Source organism: Gouania willdenowi, chromosome 1 (assembly GCF_900634775.1).
Source record: "Gouania willdenowi chromosome 1, fGouWil2.1, whole genome shotgun sequence".
Taxonomy (NCBI): Eukaryota; Metazoa; Chordata; class Actinopteri; order Blenniiformes; family Gobiesocidae; genus Gouania; species Gouania willdenowi.
Window position 1 is genome coordinate 24,055,200 of NC_041044.1, and position 26,865 is coordinate 24,082,064.

General features: G+C 37.9%; 3 protein-coding genes across 6 annotated transcripts; 2 read left to right on the top strand and 1 right to left on the bottom strand.

Moving 5' to 3' along the window:
- Window positions 1-364: 364 nt before the first annotated feature.
- LOC114467014 (C-type lectin domain family 17, member A-like) lies at window positions 365-4,804 on the bottom strand. 3 transcript variants are annotated; one of them, XM_028452975.1, is made up of 6 exons: window positions 4,354-4,804; window positions 4,124-4,213; window positions 3,703-3,756; window positions 3,228-3,370; window positions 1,797-1,900; window positions 365-1,626 (listed from the first exon to the last, which is right to left on the bottom strand). In XM_028452975.1, the coding sequence occupies exons 1-6, from the start codon at window positions 4,424-4,426 to the stop codon at window positions 1,488-1,490; spliced, it is 603 nt and encodes a 200-aa protein (XP_028308776.1). In that variant the 5' UTR covers window positions 4,427-4,804; the 3' UTR covers window positions 365-1,487. The 3 variants fall into 3 exon arrangements, with proteins under 3 accessions (XP_028308776.1, XP_028308766.1, XP_028308785.1); XM_028452965.1 differs by having other exon boundaries at window positions 4,333-4,804; XM_028452984.1 differs by lacking the exon at window positions 4,124-4,213.
- A 3,522-nt stretch (window positions 4,805-8,326) lies between these two features.
- LOC114471175 (C-type lectin domain family 17, member A-like) lies at window positions 8,327-17,629 on the top strand. 2 transcript variants are annotated; one of them, XM_028459807.1, is made up of 6 exons: window positions 8,327-8,529; window positions 8,994-9,077; window positions 9,157-9,387; window positions 16,831-16,994; window positions 17,088-17,237; window positions 17,352-17,462. In XM_028459807.1, the coding sequence occupies exons 1-5, from the start codon at window positions 8,448-8,450 to the stop codon at window positions 17,229-17,231; spliced, it is 705 nt and encodes a 234-aa protein (XP_028315608.1). In that variant the 5' UTR covers window positions 8,327-8,447; the 3' UTR covers window positions 17,232-17,237; window positions 17,352-17,462. The 2 variants fall into 2 exon arrangements, with proteins under 2 accessions (XP_028315608.1, XP_028315599.1); XM_028459798.1 differs by having other exon boundaries at window positions 8,328-8,529; window positions 17,088-17,194; window positions 17,352-17,629.
- A 1,127-nt stretch (window positions 17,630-18,756) lies between these two features.
- On the top strand, window positions 18,757-26,779 carry LOC114462275 (probable ATP-dependent RNA helicase DDX5). Its single transcript, XM_028444994.1, has 13 exons — window positions 18,757-18,944; window positions 20,216-20,396; window positions 20,490-20,586; window positions 21,189-21,322; window positions 21,425-21,490; window positions 21,705-21,846; window positions 21,973-22,133; window positions 22,400-22,572; window positions 23,442-23,552; window positions 23,693-23,754; window positions 23,887-23,946; window positions 25,389-25,610; window positions 26,000-26,779. The coding sequence occupies exons 1-13, from the start codon at window positions 18,904-18,906 to the stop codon at window positions 26,440-26,442; spliced, it is 1,893 nt and encodes a 630-aa protein (XP_028300795.1). The 5' UTR covers window positions 18,757-18,903; the 3' UTR covers window positions 26,443-26,779.
- Window positions 26,780-26,865: the final 86 nt, after the last annotated feature.

Below are 26,865 nucleotides of genomic sequence, written 5' to 3' on the forward strand. Positions count from 1 at the left end.
TGTACGATTTTAGCTCAAAACAAAATCCCGATTTTTTTACTGAGAAAACTCGATTTTCGATTGTTTTTTTTTCCTCTTTCAAAAATGAAGACACTGGATTTAATTATTTCAAGTATTTTCTTTTAATTGAAAAAGTGAAAATAAATGTCCATATTGGGAATAAAGTGCAACTGCAAAGCTTTAACAAAGAATGTTAAATCCCCCTGTAGGATGATAAATTAACAACCTGCCCAACCAAAAATGAATCCCTTAAGATTTTTAAAAAGAGAACCTCACATTATAGAGAGACTCGTGCCATGCTTAGGCTACCCTCGTAAATGGGAAAATGTATTTTCCCATTTTGACTTTTTAAAAATCGCCCTCAATAAAAAATTTAATTTTGATTAAATATCAATTAATTGTGCAGCCTTACATGGAATGTAAAAAGCTGGTGCGTCCTGCAACTCCAGCCAAATATGATATATATAACTAATATTGGTGCTTCTTATTCATGTGATGGTATTAATGTACATTTTCTCAAATTTTACCAGTTTGTGAATTTAGAATCTTCTTTTGTGTCACTGAATCCAATCTAAATGCAGTTTCTAATGCATTATCCTTGCTCTTTTCCAAAGTACTAAACTCACTCTAAAATATCATGGTATATACAAACAATCCAATTTTCTGTACAACATAACAAAAACGATTACTGCTGCTTTGCCGCATTTGCACCACATACCTTCTCACATTTACTTTTTAAAACAGTGCTGGACCTTTGTAGTCATTGCTCTTTATTACTTAGAATCCTAAAGCCTGCAAGACAAGGTGAGACTCATATGCAACCTTCCATGATTAGTGTTGACACTGACATTCGACTAGTTATTTGTTTTACAATGATTAACATAGGAAGCAAAGGAACCATAAACTTTTATTTATCTTCTATGTACAAAACATGAACAAAATAAAAGTTTGTGTTATTCTCTGTAATTCAATACACATCATAATTGATTAATATATTTTTAGACCTATAATATCATCATCATACAACTTTATTGCATACAATCTTATTCCTATCTTCAACCCCCGGTGTATTTTTCTTGCACTACAAGGAATTTGAATTAGAGAGTTCACATTTTTCAATCCAAAGTTTGATTAACCCCCAGCTTGAGGTGACAAGGAGAAGCAATTTTACATTGTGAGATTTGAATTCAAATATTGACTGATATTTCAAGATAAAGACTCAGTTGCAGTAATTTTAAAAGCTGACGTTTTTACAATTTTTGTTTATAGTACAACTGTGTAGAAAATGTATCAAATTTGATATAATAAGTAAACAACTCCTTTATTAATCACTGAACTTTTTTTTGGGCGATATACATCATGTCCACTAAAGTGCATAATACACTATGATTAATCAGTTTCACTGGAGCAAATAAAATATGAATATTTGACTTGTTGCATAACATTTTCCCATTACTATACCTGTTTAAGGTATCAGTTTTTGCAGACTATAAAGCAACTTTCTTCTCACAGATCCAAGTTCTATTCTGGTTACAGTCGTTGTCATTCCAAAATCCTATATGATTGAAATTGACTTCTACACAGTCTTCATTTTTGTAGTTGTTCGGCTCCCCAGGACACCAGAAGCTGAATATCCACAAAAACAGAAGAGCAAGTTTCAATAATACAATCGAGGAAGTCTTTATAAACATTACAACAATAAAAACAGGAGAAACCTTTAATGTCAGTTTGTTATGTTAACTTATTACCCTCAGCTGGGGCTTAAATGATGTTGCTAAATGAAAGAAAAAACAAACCTTGTTTCTTTAAGTAGAGTTCCATCCACCCATTTCCATACGCCCTCATTCTCTGCATCAGTGAGTCCAATCCACACTTCTCTGAAAAGAGCTTTTACGAATCTCTGGGGGTGACAAAACCAAAAATTCAAACAAATCAGAGTCCACAGAAAACATGAAACAGATTTACCGGAATGGAAAGGCAAACAATGCACGACCAGAGATGCCGAGTCCAAACACTCCTTTAATTAGCAAGAAAAGACCATCAGGAAATGAAGTAAACCTGAGTGAAAACAGGAGGGAGCCTAATCACTCTCACAGCACACACACACTGATAAGACCAGCGGGTGTTTTACAAAAGTGGAATTAGTGATAACAGGACAACGCAGAGTTCATCAAGCCCTCTCTGATCACACTGGATTTATCCATTTAATCAAAGCCAGCTCAGATGGGGTTTAAGCAGGAACCTTCCACATGCAGGGCCGGTTTTTGATATAGACAATGTGGTCAGTGCACGATATACAATTGAAATATATTGTTGTAATCCATCCATCCATTTTCATACCCGCTTATTCCCGTTTAACAGGGTCGCGGGGGTCTGCCGGTGCCAATATCCGGCTCTCATAGGGCGCTAGGCGGGGGTACACCCTGGACAGGGTGCCAGTATTGTTGTAATATATACCTGTAAATATTCAAGCACTGGGGTGGATACTTAAGTCCTTTCTGTGTGGAGTTTGCATGTTCTCACTGCGCTTGTATTGATTTTTTTCTGGGTATTGCGGTTTCTCACAATTTAAAAACATGACTGTTAGGTTGATTGTAGTTTCTATATTGCCTATAGGAGTAAATGGGATTGTGAGCGGTTGTCTCTGTGTGTGTGTGTGTGTGTGTGTGTGTGTGTGTGTGTGTGTGTGTGTGTGTGTGTGTGTGTGTGTGTGTGTGTGTGTGTGTGTGTGTGTGTGTGTGTGTGTGTGTGTGTGTGTGTGTGTGTGTGTGTGTTGCCCTGCGATGGAGTGTCGACCTGTCCAGGGAAATGTGATTCTCTTGTTTGTATGTTTCACTCATTGGAATATCCATACACAGTACATTAGTCCGGCATCTTTATAAGTTATGCAAAAATATTGTGTGTAGAATTTATATTTAGATAGTAAAACCAGCATTTTTGAAATCTTTAATAAAGTAGCACCATAGCTACACGTGGGACGTTTTTAACAATTTTAATCATTTCGAAATTAGTGGAACATTTAGTGAGTAATTCTACTTTGAGATTATGGAGTGCCTCTTATCTTTGTACATGTTCATACATGACAACAGTCAATGTAGAGTTTATTGTATCATATTTCAATGTAAAGCTAATTGTTCAAAGTTATATACAAATTAAGTAATAATATGCTAATTGTAGTATCTCCATATGAGTATGCATGGTCCCGGGACAGTAATATGAAAACAAACCTGCTCTGCTTGGTTGTCAATGATCATCAGGTCGGCCTCTCTATACAGACAGTCATTACGACTCTCCTGCCAGGATTTCATCTCTGTGGAGATGTAATAGAAACTGGAACAGATTTGAACCCATCCTTGTTGAAAATGATGTTCTGTAATTGAATAAAACACTTTAAGTTTGGATGTTGTCACAATGGATCATTATTAAATGTCATGCTTATAAAAAAGAGAAAAAAAAAGGCTCTTTTTGTGTTTGGAGGTTGGCACTAGCTGAGCTGGGTGGGTGCGGTTTGACAAGCGGAAGTGATATTTTTTCTAAATAAGGCACCTAGAACACTCAGAAGAGTACGACTCTATTCTTTTTCTGCGGCCCAATACCAAATGGTCTATTGACGTGGACCGGTCGGCAGCCCAGTGTTTGGGGACCACTGCTTTAACTGGTTTGTAAGGTTGAGGAGGTTGTAGTTAGTTTTTTGTTCGTTACCTTGTTCTTCAGTCAGGTTGTTGTTATGCCCACACTCAGAGATGCTCTTTGTAACTGTTAGACACAAAAACCATCAAAATAAAGAACCTTTGTAAAGTTTACAGTGACAGAAATGGTATGAGGTGAAAAGCCTCAACAGTTCAAAATGAAGATGACCACCATGATAAAAAAAATACAAGTTGTGTTACCTGGCCTCAAAGTTAATGCGTGAGTGTGTGTGTGTGTCCTCTGTAGCAGATCATACTAATCAAACTAAGGCACTTATCTATCCTTGTGATTGTATGGAACCAAACAAATATCCAGTAGCTTATTTTCAAAGTGGGTATTTCAAAAAATATTTATCTATTTTTACAGCAAAATGCAGTTTGCAAATATTGGAATATAATTCACAACAAGATCAATACAGTGCAATTTAACTCACAGAAACCAAGGCGAAAGGAAATGTTGAGAGAAACTTGAAGTACACACAGAAGTCCAAAGCTAACAGCAACCACTTTGAACAGTTTTTCACCTGCATCCAAAAGTAAAACACTGAAATAACTCAAGCATCGATCACACTTTCAGCACAGATTTTGAAGTTCCATTGTTTTTTACCCCATCTTCATGTGGTGTATTGTCCTTAGTTTTTACCTGAACCAGCAGAAGTCTCACCTTTTCTGCTGCTGTTGGGTGATGGTTCAGGTTGATGAGGACTATCCGTGCCAATACTGAAATTCTCATACATCTTTGCCTTTTTTCAAAGCCAGACAAAGAGAGTAATAGCGCTGGACAGTCTTGTAATGACTGAAGTTATTTTTCTTACTTCCTTTTTTGTAAATGTCTTATTTCACAAGAGCTTGATCAATTGTTAGAACACAAGAAAAAACACTGTGAATGTAAAAAGCAGACCATGAAAGCTTTAAGTGTTATTAATCCTATAATTACCAGACACACAGATACACTGTCAACCTAAAAAAAAATCCCATTTGAGGTTCATAACACTTTATAACTCCTCTTTGATGATCATTAGATCTGCCGCTCTGTGTAGACAGTCATCTCGACTCTCATGCCAGGAAGAGAAACATGAACCGATATGAACCAATCGTTGTAATGTTGAAACATGTTGAAAATGTTGTTCTGTAATGGCAGTGGCTATCAGTACGGTTGCCATATCAATATACCGACATTCTATCCGTACGCAGCACCCCTATTTGGCCAGTTTAGGGCACATGATAGGTCAGTCATTGGCCAGTTTAGGTCGCATGACTAAGACTAAACGTTACCCTAAACCTAACTTTAACCCTAACCCCTAACCCTAAAAATTGTGGCGATATTGGGTTATAACTTAACACAAACCCTAAACCTAACCGTAAACCTAACTCTAACCCTAACCCTAAGATGCTACGTACTTGTGCTTTGGTAACCGTATCAATAAGCCTTTTCACACTCTGGAACTGTTCATGCGCGACCTGAGGAGGTCATAGGTTGAGACGGATATAAACGTAAACAAGCTTATTTACTCTGTTGGTAATTCCAACCTAACAGCGTTTGTAATTTTATTCCAGAGATCGTTAGTGTTTTAAAAGTGTTTATATTATTAATATTACACATATTCGGACTCAAGGAGTTGTCCAAAGTTTTCCGCTGATGCCGATTTTGGTCGATTCGATCACTTTTATAAACCGATGAGAGTAGCAGTGTGGAAGCCAGGGCAGTCCCCTCATTTCCACCCCTGGTGAATGAAAACACCGACTACCTGGGTCCCCAGCGGGTGGATTGGGACTCTACCCGGGAATGATGCACGTATCTTTTTGTAAAACTGATGGGTGAAACAGTATTAAAGCGATAGACCTCCTCTGCTTCCAAACTACTCTCCCATTGGTGGGACTCTGTGAACGACAAGCCCCGACTTCCATGGTCTCTAGCGGACTCTATCCAAGAACGACGGACATATTTAGACTCATGGCTTTCCGCTGATCTGAGCACTTTAGTAAAACCGATGTGAGAAACAGTATCAAAGCAATAGACCTCCTCTGTTTCCACAATCCTTCTACAAGCTTTTAACTTTTGATTGTTAAGTATTTTCTGTATTTACTTTATTGTTGTTGGTTTCTTTTTCTGACTTGTGTAGTTGTTTTAACTTCTGTCAAGTGTATTTGAGTTTTTGAAAAACGCTTATAAGTAAAATGTATTATTATTATTATTGACGGGACAAGAGAAATTTCTGAGTGTGAAAAGTATGAGTTCTCACTTTGAAAAGGTAAATTTACGAGGTACACCAATCACTAACCAGGTCCATGTTTATTTTTATTAAGCTATTACTTTAATTAAATTTACAAATTTGAAGGAAGTGCACAAGATGGACAGGTCGATAAGTGAAACAGTTTGAAAAGCCAGGAAAAACTGGAATTTTAACTTGTGTGCCGCATTAGCTTTAGCAGCTTACTTGTTCTTTCTGCCTCGGAGACCAATACCACGTTTACACACAAAAATCTTTCAAGGAATCAATGCTCCAATGGGTAAAATAATCTAAATCTCTGTCAGACTCGCTGTCAGCCAAGGTGAGTTTATCCCTCTTGACCTTTGACCTAATGAGGAAGAACTGAACCAGAGCGAGAGTGTGAAAAGGCTTATAGCTCCGGGGGTTGTCCGTACGGCAACCTTACAAATAGACACATTCTTCTGTTATTGAACAAAGAAAGTGTCTATTTGTATGGTTGCCGTACGGACAACCCCCGGTGCTATTGGTACGTTTACTGAACTACACGTACAAAGGGTTGGGGTTAGGTTTACGGTTAATTCGGTTTGGATGAAATCTCATTGGATCCCTCGAAATGCCATGGGTATCACGGAAGTAAAAAAGAAAAAAACTGCCTAAACTTTCAGATATGGAGTGTCAATTCAGTAATCATTCTTACGAGGCAGTTTTCTCTATTTATCATTCTGTACAGGCTGTGCATAACTGATTAAAAAAAGAAGAAACATTACATTTAATATCATACCATTATTATTAGTATGGTAGTAGTAGGATTAATTTAGAACTGTTAATTGAAATGCCTAGTGAGTTAATTTTTTGTCACAGATTAATTCTGACCCGATTGCTCCTTTCTTCATGGTTACAGGAGATTTATTTATGTCACTAAAATAACAAATCTTAAAATGATTGTGGCTGACAGAAATTATGTCATGCACATTATTTACCAGTTTGTTTGTGTGTGTTGGACTGTTCTCATATCTTAATTGTAATTTGACCTTTTCCAATTGTTGACTCAGCAGTGATTATCATGAAGTCACTCATTGGTCATTGGTAGCCGGCCAATAAGCCACACCCACTTCCATAATTTTTGTGTTAAATATTGAATAATACAAGGAGATTAGGATGGATTCCAGGCTAGGTCATTGGTTCCATTGTTTTTTGTAACCATACTGTTGTATGTGGTCTCCATCTGTTCATTCTCTCTTATCAGGTTGTCATAGGTGGTCTGTAACTGGTGGTTTTTGCTGATCAAGTTGTTGTAACTGCTATGTAGTTAGAGTTCCATCCATCCATTTTCATACCCGCTTATTCCCGTTTAACAGGGTCGCGGGGGTCTGCCGGTGCCAATCTCCGGCTCTCATAGGGCGCTGGGCGGGGGTACACCCTGGACAGGGCGCCAGTCCATCACAGGGAAAGTAGTTAGAGTTTCTCTCCCATATGTTTCTTATGACTGGTCTCCAACAATCTTTGATAATTGCAGCCCTACTCGTGAGTGATAAGTAGAATTTTTTTTTTATTGGAGCCTCTGGAATTCATCAATATTTTCCAATTTATAACTCACTTGAAATGAACATCTCTTACACCACACAATATAATCATCTGATGTTTAATGACAAACTTTATTCATCCATTTTTTTTTATTCCTTTTCTTTAACCAGTCTTGTCATGAAGGACATCATTTCCTCAAAATAAAAGCTATATACATAATAATGTTGTAAAATTTATTTCTAAAGTCACTTTTATAGACCACCTCAGGACACATAATATATATGCATTTTTTTTTTTACCATCTCGCTTTCATTTGATATGATGGTCTTAGTGAAGCAGCAAAAGTTTTATCTTATCTGATGGGTGGTGGGGGAGGTTTTTGAGTACTACATCAGTATGTTCTTTTAACTTCTCTCTTTTACTAACATTGCAGCAGCTAATGCTGCACTTCCTTTTTCTTCGATGTTTTCATTTTGTTTTGTTCTCATTACAAGAGGAAAAAAACAATAATGTATGTCAATTTGGACCACAAAAGCTTCACGATTAATCCTCGAACTGCCATGTGTTAAATAGATATTATAGTATTTACTACAATTATTTTATATCTTTTATGCCCTCACAGTACTAAGCTGCAGCAGTGCCACCTCTTTTCAAACAATTTTCTTTGAGTCGCAGTTTTTATGAAGTATTATTTGACAATAATCTGTAGTATCATACACTTTTTGAATTTAAAACACTTTATGAATTTGGGGTGTGTGGTGGTCCTATGGCCTCCACATACTTAAACATGTATACTGTGATGTCCAGTTTCTTCATTCTATGAATCAGAATCAGTATAAATGGATATGATCAAAGATTTGTTATTGAGGGTTGTGTGCTTTCCTGAACAACCACTTCCTCTTCTAAATACGGTTTGGAGACCATTTCATCATGTGTGGATTTTGTCATCCTCAACCAACAAATGTACCAACAGAGGAAGCAGATAAGACAATGTTGAACTGACTTTATCAAGACAAAGTCGATGATAAGAAAAGAGATGAGCGATTACATTAATGAGCCACAAAGACAGGAGGAGAGCAACAAAGAGGGCACAAACCAAACAGGTAAAACCACATATCTACCTATTGACAATACCTACTGTACATAATGATCAACATAATTATCTGACAGTATCTGACAACCTTGCTTAGGCTACATCAGGATTGCAAAAATCTTGACAGATAAGTCCATTGCTATGCTAAGAATCCATGGGAAGACAATCAATGGAAAAAACACATACCTATTGTGATAAAAACTGTTGCTAACGTTTAACAGATTTTTCAGATTGAGAGAAAAAAACACGTACGTTCGTGAAGAACATGCAAACAAAGACTGAGACAGTGTGGACTTAAAGCCACAGTTTTTAGTCTGAATGTAGCACGGCTCTATAACCTCAGCTCAACTGAGCTGCACACCAATCTTTTCTCCTGTGAGAAAACATTTGGTAGAAAAAAAGTAAAACCGAATTGACAAAAATAAAACCTTGAATAAGGTGCCATGATTGTTAAAAGTGTGCTGACATTTGCAGAGAGAAGATATTGGCTGCTTTTTCTTGGTTTCGGAGTCCTGTGTGTTGTACAGGCCTGTCTCAACATCTCCTTACGTCTAGCCTGTAAGTATGAGTGAAGTTATAGTCATCTATAAATATGTTAATTAAATGAAGGACAGAAAAAGTCATGGTTTTATGTCAGTTTATGTCAAGGAGCCGGCTCTCTTGGACTGCAACGCAACTCAAACTGGTGGCACAAATCCTGTGGTGCAAATGCGATGTGAAGAAGATGCATTGGTCAAGTGTCACAAAATACAAGACAAATCTAACTTCCTGACTGCTTTCTGTGAGCTGCTTGAAGATAGAAACGTGCTCAAAAACAAAATAAACGCGTTAAAGAATGAGACAAAAACACTGAAAACTCAACTAAAAGGTGAGAATTATTTGATGAACTCTATTGCACTTCTGTCAGCAATGACACACTACGTGTTAAATGTTTAAAGTACTGGTACTAAAGGTATTTTGCATGGTTTAGTTTCTCATTTACTTACTTATTTATTACCTGTTGATACGATGTTTCATTTGTTTATTTGTTTTTATCATATTTCTATTTTCTTTGACTTCACTGGCAGACTTCTCATTGTTTGTGTGAATTTGTACGTGTTTTGGACAAGTGAGTATTTTTCTCCTGTAGCATACTGTATATCTCTCACTCAGGTGTTAACCATCTTCAGATTGGTTTCACTCCACTTTTTAGTGCTTGTTTAGTCACTGTAATTTTCAGCTCTTTAGCGATCAATCAAAATTACATACAAAGTAGTAGGATTTTGACAACAGTTTATTCAGAGATAGACCTTGTGCTATGGAAGATTCCAATATATTGTGGAGGGGATCTGGGTCAGTATACTGATTCTGGATGAGTTTGAGAAATCTATCCTCATCATTGGCGAGTTTAATTCGCGTCTGATCCAGATTGCTCATTTCATTGTGATACTCCCCAATAAATGGGGGTACCCATGTTTTTGACACATACTGTATTGTTATTAATGGGGATATACATTTCTTACAAGCCTTTAAAGCGTGAATGATCCTGGTTAATCAGGATCACTGATCCAGATAACTGTGAATATCTGACAAAGAGGAGGTTTGGCACTTGGAAGAGGTTTGCTCTCTACGGGCCTGATTCACAAAGATCTGAAATAAAGGGTGGTAATTCAGGTTTCCTCACCTGCTGCGCGGAATTCACTAAGATTGCAGCAATGATTAATGCACGAGCAGAACTGGTGTATGACCGCCCATATTTAAATGAGCGTTTTGCTTGTTTAATGTGGCGACGTCAGCGCGCACAAGCACTGACATTTGAGGAAGTTAAATTTGAGGCAGATGGACTTGCGTAAATTACTCTACTGATCTGCTGATTCTGGCCTGACAACAATACAACGTGAGACTTTGACAAAACATGGAGAGAGTGGAGCAGTGAGTCCGAAGCGATATCAATCTATGGTCATATCCATATATCCATCTCTGCGCACAGCGACCCTCTTTTACACACACACACACACACACAGCCTGAAACAAGGACATGAACTGTTTTCTCATCTACCATGTGGCAAACAAAAAAAAAAAGAAAACAGATTGACAGTAGTAGCTGAGATTCAAAACCAAGAGTTTTGTGTCCATTATTTCTTGGGCCTGACATTTTTACATTTGAGTTTTTAAAATGAGTAGATGAGAAATTAAAAATGTTTTGTGTAAAAGTCCTGATAAATAACAGAGTTACTTTTTTCAAATTGTATTTGGTCTTGGACATTAAGGGGTTGTTGTTATTGTTTAAAGTTGTGTTGCCGATCTGCGTTTGATATGCTACTGAAACTTTGTTTCACAGAGATCATAAAGCACAATGAATCAGAAAAACCTCTGACAGTAGCACCAAAATTGTAGTTTTCTATGCTTATCCACTGTTGTTTCCCACTCTGATATGACCTTTCTTAATAAAATTTTCAGTTGGTTTGTGTTCATTGGATTATAAAGCACCCTGGTCGACTATCTGTCTATCTGTAAAAGGGTCTTTCATCCACCTCTACATGAAGCAGCTGCAAGATAACTGAATATCAAAATATCAGAGTTGCCAGTCCCGTCAGGTTCCTGCCTGTTGGTGAGAATGACATGGTTTACTTTATTTGAGCTCTGATTTTGGACTTTTCTGTTGGAAACATTTTGCCTATTTAATATTTGACTTGTTGCACAACATTTTCCCATTACTATACCTGTTTAAGGTATCAGTTTTTGCAGACTATAAAGCAACTTTCTTCTCACAGATCCAAATTCTATTCTGGTTACAGTCGTTGTCATTCCAACATCCTCTATGATTGAAATTGACTTCTACACAGTCTTCATTTTTGTAGTTGTTCGGCTCCCCAGGACACCAGAAGCTGAATATCCACAAAAACAGAATAGCAAGTTTCAATAATTCAATCGAGGAAGTCTTTATAAACATTACAACAATAAAAACAGGAGAAACCTTTAATATCAGTTTGTTATGTTAACTTATTACCCTCAGCTGGGGCTTAAATGATGTTGCTAAATGAAAGAAAAAACAAACCTTGTTTCTTTAAGTAGAGTTCCATCCACCCATTTCCATACGCCCTCATTCTCTGCATCAGTGAGTCCATTCCACACTTCTCTGAAAAGAGCTTTTACGAATCTCTGGGGTTGACAAAACCAAAAATTCAAACAAATCAATGTCCACGGAAAACATGAAACAGATTTACCGGAATGGAAAGGCAAACAATGCACGACAAGAGATGCCGAGTCCAAACACTCCTTTAAATAGCAAGAAAAGACCATCAGGAAATGAAGTAAACCTGAGTGAAAACAGGAGGGAGCCTAATCACTCTCACAGCACACACACACTGATAAGACCAGCGGGTGTTTTACAAAAGTGGAATTAGTGATAACAGGACAACGCAGCGTTCATCAAGCCCTCTCTGATCACACTGGATTTATCCGTTTAATCGAAGCCAGCTCAGATGGGGTTTAAGCAGAAACCTTCCACATGCAGGGCCGGTTTTTGATATAGACAATGTGGTCAGTGCACGATATACAATTGAAATATATTGTTGTAATATATACCTGTAAATATTCAAGCACTGGGGTGGATGCTTGGGTCCTTTCTGTGTGGAGTTTGCATGTTCTCACTGCGCTTGTATTGGTTTTTTCTGGGTATTGCGGTTTCTCACAATTTAAAAACATGACTGTTAGGTTGATTGTAGTCTCTATATTGCCCATAGGAGTAAATTAGTGGAACATTTAGTGAGTAATTCTACTTTGAGATTATGGAGTGCCTCTTATCTTTGTACATGTTCATACATGACAACAGTCAATGTAGAGTTTATTGTATCATATTTCAATGTAAATCTAATTGTTCAAAGTTATAAACAAATTAAGTAATAATATGCTAATTGTAGTATCTCCATATGAGTATGCATGGTCCCGGGACAGTAATATGAAAACAAACCTGCTCTGCTTGGTTTTCAATGATTTATTTATTTATTTTATTTATTCAGTTCATTTCCGACATGGTTGCAATCACAGAAATTCATTTTGACATTCAGAGCAGAATCACATTATTGTTTTTTTTTTTTTGTTTTTTTTGTCCTTTTGCATGCCGGAAAGGGCGACGGAAAAAAGCATTATGCTTATCCAGATCCGTCCCCTGATTTGAACACAGATAATTTTACATCAAACCTCGTTTCTTCCCTTGTCAAACATTCTCATCTTCTGCATAATTTCATCATTAACGTTTTTTTTTTTTTTTTTTTGTCCTTTTTTATGTGATGCGTTCTCGTCTGCAGTCATTGTTCCTGTTGTTACGCCTCCTCACTGTCCTTTTTTTCCGTATCTCCTTGAGCTTTCTTTTCCAGTCGTTGTTTACGTTCCTCCAACTCTCCAAACGAAAAGTTCTTCTTCTTTCGGAGAACCTTCATATCCTCTGAGAGTCGCCTCAGCTTACGATCCATCAGAAAGGCACATGCACATACACATACCCACGTCATTAGCAGGCCAAAGATCATGACCCCTAGCAGATAGATGTCCTCCACATCTTCCACTGTCAACTGGGAGAGACAGAGCATCTGGCTTCTCCCTCGTGCATCCATGACATATCCACTTGGGTATGTGTCCTTTGGACACGCTGATTCGTGCTGTAGCAGTTGCCTCGTCGTGAAGATTTTGTCAATGGCGCTTAATGACCAGTTGATGAGTTCCATGTCGTCGCTGTATAGTTCGATGAAGAGTTGACTTGAGATCTGTATGCGTGTAGAAATATCCTCCTTGTTTTCTCCTTAAATCCTTTCAGATTTACAGATTGTTGTGTCTCTGCGTCAAGGCTATTCCAGAGGTTCATGGCTCTATACACAGTACTATGTTTGCCAACGTTCGATTTGACCCTGTCCGGTCTGAACACATTATTATGTCTGAAGTCGTAGGAATTTTGATTGTATGTGAAACGTTTTTGTATTTGATGTGGTAGTTTTTTAGATGAAGCCCTAAATGCGTGTATTTGTGTGTTGTAGTGTATTATTTCTTGCAGTTTTAGGTATTTTGCCTCCACAAATAATTCGTTTGTGTGTGCGTTGTGTGGTGCTTTATGTAAAATTCTTATAGCTTTTTTTTGTAGTTTAAATAGTGGTTCAAGATACGTTTTGTAGTTATTACCCCATATTTCGGAGCAGTAATTTAAGTGCGATGCTATGAGTGAAGAATAGATTGTTTTAAGTGATTTGGTATGTAGGATTTGTTGAAGCTTCCATAGGATGTAACTGCTTTTTGCAACTTTGTTTTTAACTATTTGTATATGTTTTTTCCAGGTCAGTTTCTCATCCATCCACACTCCTAGTACCCTATATTCTTTTACTTGTTCTATTATTTCCATGTTCATTTTCAGTGTTATATCTCCTGTTATTTTTTTTCTTTCCAAATTTGATGAATTTTGTTTTACTGACGTTTAGGGCTAGTTTATTTACATCTAACCATGTCTGAATTTTTGATAGTTCTTCATTTGTTGACTCTATTAGAGTTTTAATGTCTTTGCCTGAGTATAGAATGGTTGTGTCATCTGCAAACAACGTTAGTTTGAGGCAATTTGTGACTTTGAAAATGTCGTTTATGTATAATATGAACAGTTTTGGCCCTAAAATTGAACCCTGTGGCACACCACATTGTATGGTTTGGCATTTTGATGTGTGTTCTTCAAAGTCAACATATTGTCTCCTATTTGTCATATAGCTTTTAATCCATTTTAAGGCGTTGTACTTTATTCCGTAATTTTGAAGTTTTTCTTCTAGAATATCATGATTAATTGTGTCAATGGCTTTTTTTAGGTCCAGAAAAATTCCGAATACAAATTGGTTTTTTTCTAATGCTTCTCTTATATTCTCCGTGATGTCAATTATAGCCATTGCTGTTGAGCGTCCTTTTCTAAATCCATATTGTCCTTCATGTAGTATATATTATTGTCTTCTATAAATTTGTCAAGTCTGTTCATAAACAGTTTTTCAAGAATTTTTGATAATTGTGGTAATATTGATATAGGTCGATAATTAGTGAAATTACATTTTTCTCCACCCTTGTAAATCGGTCTGATTTTTGCAATTTTCATTTTTTCTGGGAAAACTCCATTCTTGAATGATAGATTTCTTATGTGTGTTAATGGCGGGGTTATTTCAGCTGTTATGGTTTTTATTAGAGTCATAGTTAGATTATTAACGTCTCTGGATTTTTTTGAGGTACAGGTTGTGATTATTCTGTCCACCTCTGCTTCTGTTACTTCTTCAAGTACAAGGTACTTATCAATGTCTTTCTTCTCATTGTCAAAATGGTTCCATTTAAATGTTGGGTGTTTATTTATCCCTTTCTCTGTGTCTTTTCCAGTATTTATGAAAAAACTGTTGAGTTCTTGTGCTATTATGTTTTTATTGTATTCTTTTACATTGTTTATTATAAAATGGTCTGCATTTTTTTCTGTGCTTTTGCGCATGGTTATGGTGTTTATAATTTCCCACAATTTTTTGATCATCAGGTCGGCCTCTCTATACAGACAGTCATTACGACTCTCCTGCCAGCATTTCATCTCTGTGGAGATGTAATAGAAACTGGAACAGATTTGAACCCATCCATGTTGAAAATGATGTTCTGTAATTGAATAAAACACTTTAAGTTTGGATGTTGTCACAATGGATCATTATTAAATGTCATGCTTATAAAAAAGAAAAGAAAAAAAAAGGCTCTTTTTGTGTTTGGAGGTTGGCACTAGCTGAGCTGGGTGGGTGCGGTTTGACAAGCGGAAGTGATATTTTTTCTAAATAAGTCACCTAGAACACTCAGAAGAGTACAACTCTATTCTTTTTCTGCGGCCCAATACCAAATGGTCTATTGACGTGGCCCATGTTTGGGGACCACTGTTTTAACTGGTTTGTAAGGTTGAGGAGGTTGTAGTTAGTTTTTTGTTCGTTACCTTGTTCTTCAGTCAGGTTGTTGTTATGCCCACACTCAGAGATGCTCTTTGTAACTGTTCGACACAAAAACCATCAAAATAAAGAACCTTTGTAAAGTTTACAGTGACAGAAATGGTATGAGGTGAAAAGCCTCAACAGTTCAAAATGAAGATGACCACCATGATAAAAAAATACAAGTTGTGTTACCTGGCCTCAAAGTTAATGCGTGAGTGTGTGTGTGTGTCCTCTGTAGCAGATCATACTAATCAAACTAAGGCACTTATCTATCCTTGTGATTGTATGGAACCAAACAAATATCCAGTAGCTTATTTTCAAAGTGGGTATTTCAAAAAATATTTATCTATTTTTACAGCAAAATGCAGTTTGCAAATATTGGAATATAATTCACAACAAGATCAATACAGTGCAATTTAACTCACAGAAACCAAGGCGAAAGGAAATGTTGAGAGAAACTTGAAGTACACACAGAAGTCCAAAGCTAACAGCAACCACTTTGAAAAGTTTTTCACCTGCATCCAAAAGTAAAACACTGAAATAACTCAAGCATTGATCACACTTTCAGCACAGATTATGAAGTTCCATTGTTTTTTACCCCATCTTCATGTGGTGTATTGTCCTTAGTTTTTACCTGAACCAGCAGAAGTCTCATCTTTTCTGCAGCTGCTGGGTGATGGTTCAGGTTGATGAGGACTATCCGTGCCAATACTGAAATTCTCATACATCTTTGCCTTTTTTCACAGCCAGACAAAGAGAGTAATAGCGCTGGACGGTCTTGTAATGACTGAAGTTATTTTTCTTACTTCCTTTTTTGTAAATGTCTTATTTCACAAGAGCTTGATCAATTGTCAGAACACAAAAAAACACTGTGAATGTAAAAAGCAGACCATAAAAGCTTTAAGTGTTATTAATCCTATAATTACCAGACACACAGATACACTGTCAACCTAAAAAAAAATCCCATTTGAGGTTCATAACACTTTATAACTCCTCTTTGATGATCATTAAATCTGCCGCTCTGTGTAGACAGTCATCTCAACTCTCCTGCTCGGAAGAAGAACTTGTACCGATATCAACTAATCGTTGTAATGTTGAAACATGTTCAAAATGTTGTTCTGTTATTGAATTGGATCTCTCGAAATGCCATGGGTATCACAAAGGTGAAAAGGAAAAAAAACTGCCTGATACTATGTTTCATTTGTTTGTAAACTTTTTGTGAATCCGCCCCTCCGAGTGCTCTTGTTCAGTTTTAATTTTGCTTTCAGTAAGTCCTTCTGCTGTTAATGATGTTTTTATCTTGGATCTAACAAGATGACCACCCTCAAAGACAAGATTCAATGATATAATATGATTTTGTCTTTCAGAGCTAAGCAACTGCGTGGTTTCTGAGCAATGTCCTCCGGGGTGGAAAGCGATCAACTCCAGATGTTACTTTTTCTCCTCAGAAACTAGGACCTGGGATGACAGCAGAGCCTACTGTCAGAGCCAAAGGAGTGACCTAGTGGTGATAAATGACTTGAGGGAACAGGTACCAAGCAGTTGATTTCAGAATTAGTTTGCGACAACAATACTGAGGCAGAGCGAGTCAATCTGACATTAACAATCACTTGAATCTCACCAGAGTGACATTTATCGTCTGGATAATGACCGCTTCCTGTTGTTCTGGATTGGTTTACGTGGAACTAAAGGGACTTTCAAATGGGTGGATGGATCGCCACTGAACAAATCGTGGGGCCTAAACAATTACTACAAAATTACCATCTGAATTCTTGTCAGTTGTATAAAAGAGGCTGGATAATCAACTCAATGCTGAAAAGCTTGTAATAATGAAATATCTGCTCACATATAATTGTTATTTACTCTTTTTTTCATTGGTGTCTTACAGGTTTTGGCAAGCCAGGCAACCTGATCATGGTGGTCCAAACAATGTTGAGGACTGTGTGGAAATGTATCACTTGAGCCCAGTGAGTGCCAGTTGGAATGATGCAGCCTGTGAACGCCAGCGACCCTGGCTATGTGAGAAAGATCAATGCAAAAGCCCGGACATACCTAGAGTGGAGTACTAGTGTATCTATGTCAGCTTTAGCATTCAGCAAGAAATATTTGATGCAACAAAAGCTTTATCATAAATTCCACTAATGAACCAATAAATACTGAAATGGAGTGATTTTTTTCTTTTTTCTTTTTAAACTTTCCTACTTTTCCCAACTTGAGTTACTTTTATGTCTCATTCGTGGATTATGCCACGTAAGGAGAGGAAGTTGAAACAAAAACATTTGTTTGTGCTCCAAAGGTCTCTGCACGGCACTGTGCTTATGGAGAACATGCAAACTCTGCATGGAAAGACTGTAAATGACAACCTACATGCTGTGAGGCTGTGCTGCTTCAAACCACTACTTCTAGATCAGGGGTCTGCAACCTTTACTCTGAAAGGAGCCATTTTGTCTAATCTCACCTGGATTAAAATCCTTCTGGAGCCAAAAAATACCTTCTCAATGAAGAAAATATAGTGTTTAAAATTCTAAACACTTAAAATAGTATAGAATAATGTTGTGAGTTAATGGATTGAAAGGGTTACAAAAAATAACTTGAATTTGATAACACATGATCATGTGATGTCACATGATCATTGCTCATTTCTTGCAACATATCAAGCATGCATATTAAGCCGACATGTTGGCAATTAAATAAATCTTTCCCCAAACAAATAAAATCTCTATTTTCTTCCAGAATAGTGTTTTTGTTAGTTTAGTTATCTAAAAATTTATTGTTAGCCACAGGTGCAGGAAAGTTGTTGGTTGATGAAGTAGGAAGGTGGCAGAGTTATTGCACAATGTGATTTATTTTTTAGCTAATCAAATTGTTTTATCATAATTGTATTTGAAGTTAATGTCATCAATCATCTATACCCTCTGTAAGAAAAATAACAATTAATTATTTTTTATTCTTTTAAAGCTATAGGGAGCCATTGCAAAAGAGTCAAAGAGCCACATGAGGCTCCAGAGCCGCAGGTTGCAGACCCCCTCATATTGATACATCTCCCATTCTTAGTAAATCTGGTATCGATAGCAAAAACATTAGGGTAGAGATAAATAAATGATGTAGTTTTAAGAACATTATGTCATTAAAAAAACAATGATTCGGAGAATGATACAATAAAAAATGCATTATAAAAACTAACAAATTTAGTAGTTTTAGAGTACAGCTCTCATGAAAGCAGACGTAAAATAGTGCAAAAAAAAAAAAAAAAAAAAATGAGGCGGAGTGATCTAATGTTCTCCGCCCGCTGTACCGTCACTTCCTGTGTCTTGACAGACTCTTGTCAGCCGGCATTTTCTTTTCTTCTGTCCGTTGTTTTTCTGCTCTTATACCACAGTACAGACAAATATACAGTATTTTCTGGTTTTAATCGGTTTACCCATAGTAGACTTTACACGATGCCTGGGTTTTCAGACAGAGACCGCGGTAGAGACAGAGGGTAAGTCCGCTCTATGGTTCCTCGACGTCATTCTGGATGTGCACAAACAAGTTTATCATTATCAGCGTTTACCGGATTCGTGTCATGGTGTCAGATTACACACGTATGTTTACAAGGCAGGAAAACTATCTCCGTGGTTGACCGCCTGCCGTGGTTTCCGTTTTTTTTGAGTTAGGAGATAAAATGGCAGCTGTGCGGCGCCGTAGAGACGGGCTTGTCCGTCTCAGTGACGCAGTGTCGGGCTTTGTTACGTAGGAGCCCGATGTCACTGCTCCGGTTTATATTATATAGGCTCTAACCGGGGACAAACTGTCGCATATTTATACAGGATGCCGAGCACGGGTGAGGCGGTGCTGGGTGTGATCAGGCCGTTTGCAGGAGGTGTCTGCTTGCGGTGTGGCAGCAGGAACCGATGGTTGTTAGAACTTTTGTTCGGTCGTGAGATTTTTTATAGAATAGCATCGTAGCCAAAGCTCTACGTTTGAATTAGATGGTGTCACATCTAAGCCCCGCGGTCCTAATCTGCCGCTTTAAATGGGTCCACTTCATAATCACGTGGTTTTTTTTTTTTTTTTACAGTGGGCGTTAATAGAGACAAATGGCCAGGTTTGGGTCCTGGTCAGTTACATTTTTCAGTCATTATTACGTCTTCAATTATTCATATTCAATTACAATTCAAATGCGATTACAGTGACCAGCATTTTTTTCAATTATGTTTGTTTTTGTCCTTGGGTCAATTACAATTAGGTTATCAATTACTAAACTTCAATTACTATTTATCACAATTACTGAGCCTGAAATAAATACCCTAATAACAGTTAACCTTTCTCTTGTGTTAGCTTTCTGTTTGCATCTCTCATGATAATGGGTCCCAAATCAGCTGTAAAATACACTAAAAACAAATATTTATCATCTAATTTCCTTCCTATCTATTGGTTACCTAGGTTTTTTTTTTTTGTTGGGCATCTAATCTGAGCCTTTTATGTGTCACTATAGCCCTTGATTTATATTTTTTTTAAAGAATGAGGCCAATCCAATCTGGTTAGGGCACAACTTACTGTACATTCTGAAAAGTAATTTTTAGTGTTTTGTTAATGGATATAATCAAATGCATAATAACATTATAAACAGTACATGCAGCTAGTAAAATACACGTCTATATTTGTTTTTCTTTTTTAAAGGTTTTTTGGGTCTTTAATGATGCTTAGAGAATTTTGAGGATGACTTAAAATATGAGGAACTGTAACAATTTTTTCTTTCCATCCCATCAGATATGGTGGTGGTCCACCTCGTTTTGGCGGTGGCGGTGGAGGAGGGAACAGAGGAGGACCTCCTCCAAAGTTTGGTAACCCCGGTGAGAGGCTGCGAAAGAAACACTGGAACCTTGATGAGCTGCCAAAGTTTCAAAAGAACTTCTACCAAGAGCACCCAGACGTCGGCCACAGACCTCTTGTAAGACTCAATTTGAGGCCGTCTCTCTTTTTGACCTGCACTTTCTTTGTGATTGTAAAACTGAAAAATGTCAACACATTTTTACAATTCCAGCAAGAAGTTGACCAGTATCGCAGAAACAAAGAAGTAACTGTCAAAGGTCGAGATTGCCCCAAACCAATTATGAAATTCCATGAAGCTGCATTTCCAAGTGAGTAAAATATCCACCCTCACACTTTTTCTTACTGTCCACCTTCTATCTATTATTCAAGGAAGGTGTAGGGGTGTGTGTGTGGGTGGGGCGAATATCTTCCTGACACGGTGCCTATTCGACCTGAAACTTTGTTAACAGGTTCCAAATACGCTAAGTGTGTGCATCTGTTATTTTGGAGTAATTTGGTCATTTCAAAATGTTTAGTTTAATTTTATTTCAGCTTGACGGCACATTGATGTTCACCCAGAAGTAAAACCTATTCAGCTTTTGACCTCAGTGTGTGAGGGGCCGCTAGCGCACCATCTATATCTGTTTCACTGCACAGTTCACGTCCAATGCGTGCTGGCTGAGTTTGGCCCTAATCTCGCTCCTGTGGACTCCTCTTTTGAGGAAAAATACTTTTTTACCTTTCCTTATTTGGTGATTCAAAATGTTTATTTTCATGTTAGTTTGACCGTTCGCTGTTTAGACCCCTTATGCTCCCACATGAATGCATACTTTCGATGGGCACTGTTCTAGTTATACTAAATTACAAATGTCCCTGCATTAGACTGAGCAACTCTTCAGAAGTTGATTTTTCTAATGTTTCCTTTTCTAAGGTTATGTTATGGACATTATTGTAAAACAGAATTGGATTGAACCAACTCCGATCCAATCCCAGGGGTGGCCTGTTGCCCTGAGTGGTAAAGACATGGTTGGAATCGCTCAAACTGGGTCTGGAAAAACCCTTGCAGTAAGTGAATCCAGCCTAAACATTTCTGTGTTGGCATAGAAAAGATATCCATTAGTTGGATATTGAATCAGTTTTTCAATTTTAATTTTTTTCATCTTCCAGTACCTGCTACCTGCAATTGTGCACATCCAACATCAGCCCTTCTTGGAGCATGGTGATGGACCTATTGTAAGTGCATTTAAGAGATTTTTAAAGTAGCGTAGGCAATTAAATTGGCACTAAATAGCTACATTAAAGAGTATTCGAAAATGTAAACTCTTTTTAATAACAGAAGCAGCTTTAGGTATCAGATGATGTTTATTTCTTGATTAGTTTTTTTTGTTTTAAAAAAAGGTAAAATTCAGAATGAGATGGATGCTTTTTGAATCCTGTTTTTTTTTAGTGCTTGGTGCTGGCACCAACCCGAGAGCTGGCTCAGCAGGTGCAACAAGTGGCTGCTGAATATGGTCGAGCTTCCCGTCTGAAGAGCACCTGCATATATGGTGGTGCCCCCAAAGGACCCCAACTCAGGGACTTGGAGAGAGGTGTTGGTTTTTTTTAGTAAAATTTCTGTCTGTTAAAAATGTTCAAAACAACCCACCAGAAATTTCTGTCACTCTCAGGGTCAACAAATAACATGGTGTTCTTGCATTTTGCTCTATTTGTTTAAGGTGTCGAGATTTGCATCGCTACTCCAGGGCGTCTCATTGATTTCCTGGAGTGTGGTAAGACCAATTTGCGTCGTTGCACATATCTGGTACTGGATGAAGCTGACCGTATGCTGGACATGGGATTTGAACCTCAGATCCGCAAGATAGTGGAACAAATTCGGGTAATTCCTGTTTAATGCTGCTACTTAATACTGACATTGAAAGATCTCAGATTTTGAACGACAGCTATAATCATAAACACAGAACAATACGTTTTGTTACTATTTGATAGTACTATATAAACATGGCTGAACAAGAAATTATACATAGAATAAATTAGTTAGCTTGGATCTACTAGTTATTATATTGCGCTTTTCAAATTCAATGTATTAATTTTATTTTTAAAGCTAGAAAATAGTGTTGACATTTCTCTTCCTGGATTTCACAGCCAGATCGGCAGACCCTGATGTGGAGCGCCACCTGGCCTAAGGAAGTTCGTCAGCTAGCTGAGGACTTCCTGAAGGACTACGTTCAGATCAACATTGGAGCGCTGCAGCTCAGTGCCAATCACAACATCCTGCAGATTGTTGATGTGTGCAGTGATATGGAGAAGGAAGACAAGTGAGTGGAAGAGTAATGATGCTCAGGTTATTATGAAGGGTGACCGTGGCTCAGGTGGTAGAGGGTCGTCTTCTGATCGAGAGGTTGGGGGTTCGATCCCAGTACCTGACTGTGTCGACGTGTCCTTGGGCAAGTCCCATTGGTGTGTGAATGTGAGAGTGATTGGGTGAATGAGCTGTTTTGTAAAGCGTTTTGAGACTGCTTCATTTTTCATTTTATTATTTATTTATTTCATTCATTAAAAAAAAATGCAACAACAGCATTTACACGAATGAAAAGGAGCAGAAAGAAGTAAAAACTTATAATGTCTGCCCCCTATCAACACAAAATTATTTACAGTTCCAGTTCCTTTGAGCTGTCTCATGCAGCCGCCTTATCAATTACAAGACATCAAGACACAAAATAAAGTTAATCAAAACAAAAAATACAAAATAAAGTTAATCGAAACACAAAATACAAAATAAAGTTAATCGAAACACAGAATACAAAATAAAGTTAATCAAATACAAAATAAAGTTAATCAAAACACAAAATACAAAATAAAGTTGATCAAAATACAAAATAAAGTTGATCTGCTACTCTGCAGTGTTATATTTCTGTAACATTGATAATTTAACATACTTTTTAAACACATAAATGGACTTAGAAGTTTTAATTTTTCAGTGTGGGGATAAAGCGCTATATAAATCAAGTCCATTTACCATTTATTATCCTATTGAAACCTGTTGGTTAGGGTTAAATAAGCAAACACCAAAGTGTTTTTACTTCAGTTGATAATGCAGCCAGAACTGCAAGTGTCATTTTGTTGCCACAGGAAGTGCAATGATGGATGTATTAACTAAGAGTTAATCTGAAATGTCTTCCATCAGACTGATCCGTTTATTGGAGGAGATCATGAGTGAGAAAGAGAACAAGACCATTATTTTTGTGGAAACCAAAAGACGCTGTGATGAGCTGACAAGGCGAATGAGGAGGGATGGGTAAGTAATGCTTGTCCTAGCTTGAGTTCTTCTTTTCAACTGTAAAACTCAGTATGGGTTGATGTTCTTTTCATTAATTCTTTTTAGATGAGTTTTATACCTAGGCTTGTAGTGTTTAAGGCTCAGTGTGTGTGTCACAGGTGGCCTGCAATGGGGATACATGGAGACAAGAGCCAACAGGAGAGGGACTGGGTTCTTAATGGTGAGCTTTAAAAAGCAGCAAATTCAGGAACTGAAAAGACATTGTTTCAGAAACGGCTTTTTAATACGTAATGCTTAACCTTTTCAGTTGTCAGAGAAAACTTACTGTTTTAATTAATTCTGTCCCTTCCAGAATTTAGATATGGCAAAGCTCCCATTCTGATTGCCACAGATGTTGCCTCACGCGGCTTAGGTCAGTATTTCTTCGAGTTGTATTTCCTTGTTATCAGTGTAACACCTTTTTAAAAATTTATTATTTTTTTTAATTTTTTTAAAGAAAGTGGTTTTGCTTTCTTTAACTTTTCTATGCATTTTCTGAGTTTTTCTCACCTTAAGGTGGAGTCTTTGTGGCAGGCACTAGGCATGACAGTCCCAGGCCTCGAGAGGGAGAAGGATCTCTATTGGAAGTGCTCAACTGGCTTGCCACCCAGTGGGCCTAGAGAGGTGAAAGAGCTTGTGTGCCAGTGATCTTCAAAAGGCTGCGTGGCTAAGCCTTTGTCTCTGATATGTCCTACCAAATACACATCTGTTCTCTGTCCAAGGATTTCACCTGACAAATGCCATCCAGCTGTTTTCAACCTAAACGTTTAAAAGAACCAAAAAAAAAAGAAGGATATATTCAATGCTGTGACTTTTGCCTTGCATGCTGTTGTGTTACAGAGCGCTGTATTGCAAGTCACCTGTTTGAGATTTGGAACAATTGTTACCTCAAAGCTCGTATCACATGGCATGGGTGTGAGCTTGTCCAAGTTTTCAGTTGTTTTTCTTTTTCTCGTGCTGGATTTCTTGAAATGGAGAGGGCAGTTTGAAACCTTTTTATCTCTGTAAATTGATGAGACCTGGCACATTTGTTTAGGCAGGGTAGTGGGGACATCAAATAAGAGGAGACAGACATGAGACATCTCAAATCAAAGTTCCTCCCTCGCCTGCGTTTTAAAGTCATGTCGAGACCTGCCAACGAGAGACATTTTCTCAAGTGAACACTGGCTTCTTGGGAGCTCTTGCCTTGATGAGACTGATGAAGGGGGTGGGTGGGATTCATCCTCTGCCCGCTTAATGGTCCTTTTTTTTTGAAGAGGATCCTGCTCAAATTAGTACCTGGTCTATTTTGTCTTGGCAAGACGTGCAGTGTGGCCTTTAATAACAAGCTTTCTTGAGAGTGTACTGGGGAAAACCAGGACCGGCAAAAATGAACCCCTCAGTGATCCTTTATTGGCACGTGAGGAGGCCCCAGTGCATATCGTGGCCCAACTGCATAGAAGCTCCTGGATGTCACTTGACAATTTGTGAGGGATTTCGCTGCCTTGGGAAAGGACTAGTGATTGCATACTCCTTTATGGTAAGGCATAAATCCACTTTTTTACTCCCTTGGTAACAAGAGGGAGATTGATGTCTTTGATTATGGTAAGCAATTGGAGTGTGCATCGTTTCTCTCTTCCCACAGTAGTATTCCCATGGAATAGATGTGTGCACAATGTTCTGTTGACTAAACATGTTTCCTCCGCAGCCTAACGACATCTCCCTCTTCCCCAGCTGTGATGGTTGCTAACTTGTTCCTCTGATCTGGCTGTTGTGGTGTGCAAAATCCTGTGTGGCCTCCATGTTATGTTTTGCCACACTGCAACACTTTCACAGATGTGGAGGATGTCAAATTTGTCATCAATTATGACTACCCTAACTCCTCCGAGGATTATATTCACCGCATTGGACGCACAGCCCGAAGTCAAAAAACAGGCACTGCCTACACCTTCTTCACCCCCAACAACATGAAACAAGCAAGCGACCTGATCTCTGTGCTCCGCGAGGCCAACCAGGCCATTAACCCCAAGCTGATCCAGATGGCTGAGGACAGAGGAGGTAAAATGCCCAGAAGATCCTGTACTTTTTTCCTCCTTATTTTCTTCTTTTTTGATATGACACATGGCCTCGAAATTTATTTAGTTTATGTTTTTCCACACTGGATCATTGAGAAACTTTGCTTTGCATGTTTGGGTTATATATCATAATACTAATTTTACATAAAAATGCATCAGTTGTCTGCAGAGTTAACTGAAAACAAATTAGTTGTTTATGTCAACATTTTAAAACAAATTTCAAACCACAGAAAAATATGGTTTACAATTTTGTGTAAGGTTTTTTTTCTGACCTGTTTGCAAGTAGGAGACAAATTAATCTATATCAGTTTTTCAGTCTTAACAATGCTAAATGCCCACCTCCTCTTTTTTTCCATGACTTTGTCTTACCAGGTCGTGGACGTGGGGGCAGAGGAGGCTACAAGGATGATCGTCGGGATAGGTATTCTGGGGGTGGGAGGAGTAGCTTTGGTGGGAGCTACAGGGATGGTGATAGGGGGTATGGCAATGGGCCCAAGAGTGCCTTTGGTGGCAACAAGGCTCCAAACGGGGGCAGCTATGGAGGCAACAGTGCCAACTCCAGTGGGAGCTATGGTAACAGTTATGGCAGCAACAACGGACAGGGTAACTTTGGTGCTCCGACTAACCAGGTGGGTACCTTTGGGAACCAAAACTTCCAGGGTCCTCCACAGTACGGGGGCATGCAGCGGGGCAACCAGAATGGTATGAACCACCCAGCATTCCCATACAACTCACAGCCACCTGCACAACAGGGCCAGCAGCCACCACCACCACCAATGGTGCCCTATCCCATGCCTCCATCCTTCCCTCAGTAGACACAGTATATTCACACAAACCTAATTTTTGTTTAGCCCTTAACCCCACAGTATGACGACTATTATTATTATTCCTATTAATGTAATTATCCTTGGTACGGGTTTACTTTGCTTGCTTACTGCAGGGTTGGAATTATTCATTAAAAAAAAGAAATTATTCAGTAAACTTTGAGGATTCATTAGGAGCCATGAACAAGGCTCCTTTAGTGCAACCACAAATGCTGAACTTTCCCTTTTTGTTACATTCCTCAGTAATTTATTTTTACATGGTAATCCAATGTTTTTGGTTTGTATGTTAAGTGATGCTATTAGGAAAGTAGTGTGTGCAACTGTTAAATAAAAAAAAATACAAAAAGGAATCCTTGTCATTTGTCCAATGAACTCTGGTTGTTTCAATACAAATTTTACAAACTGCTCCTATGT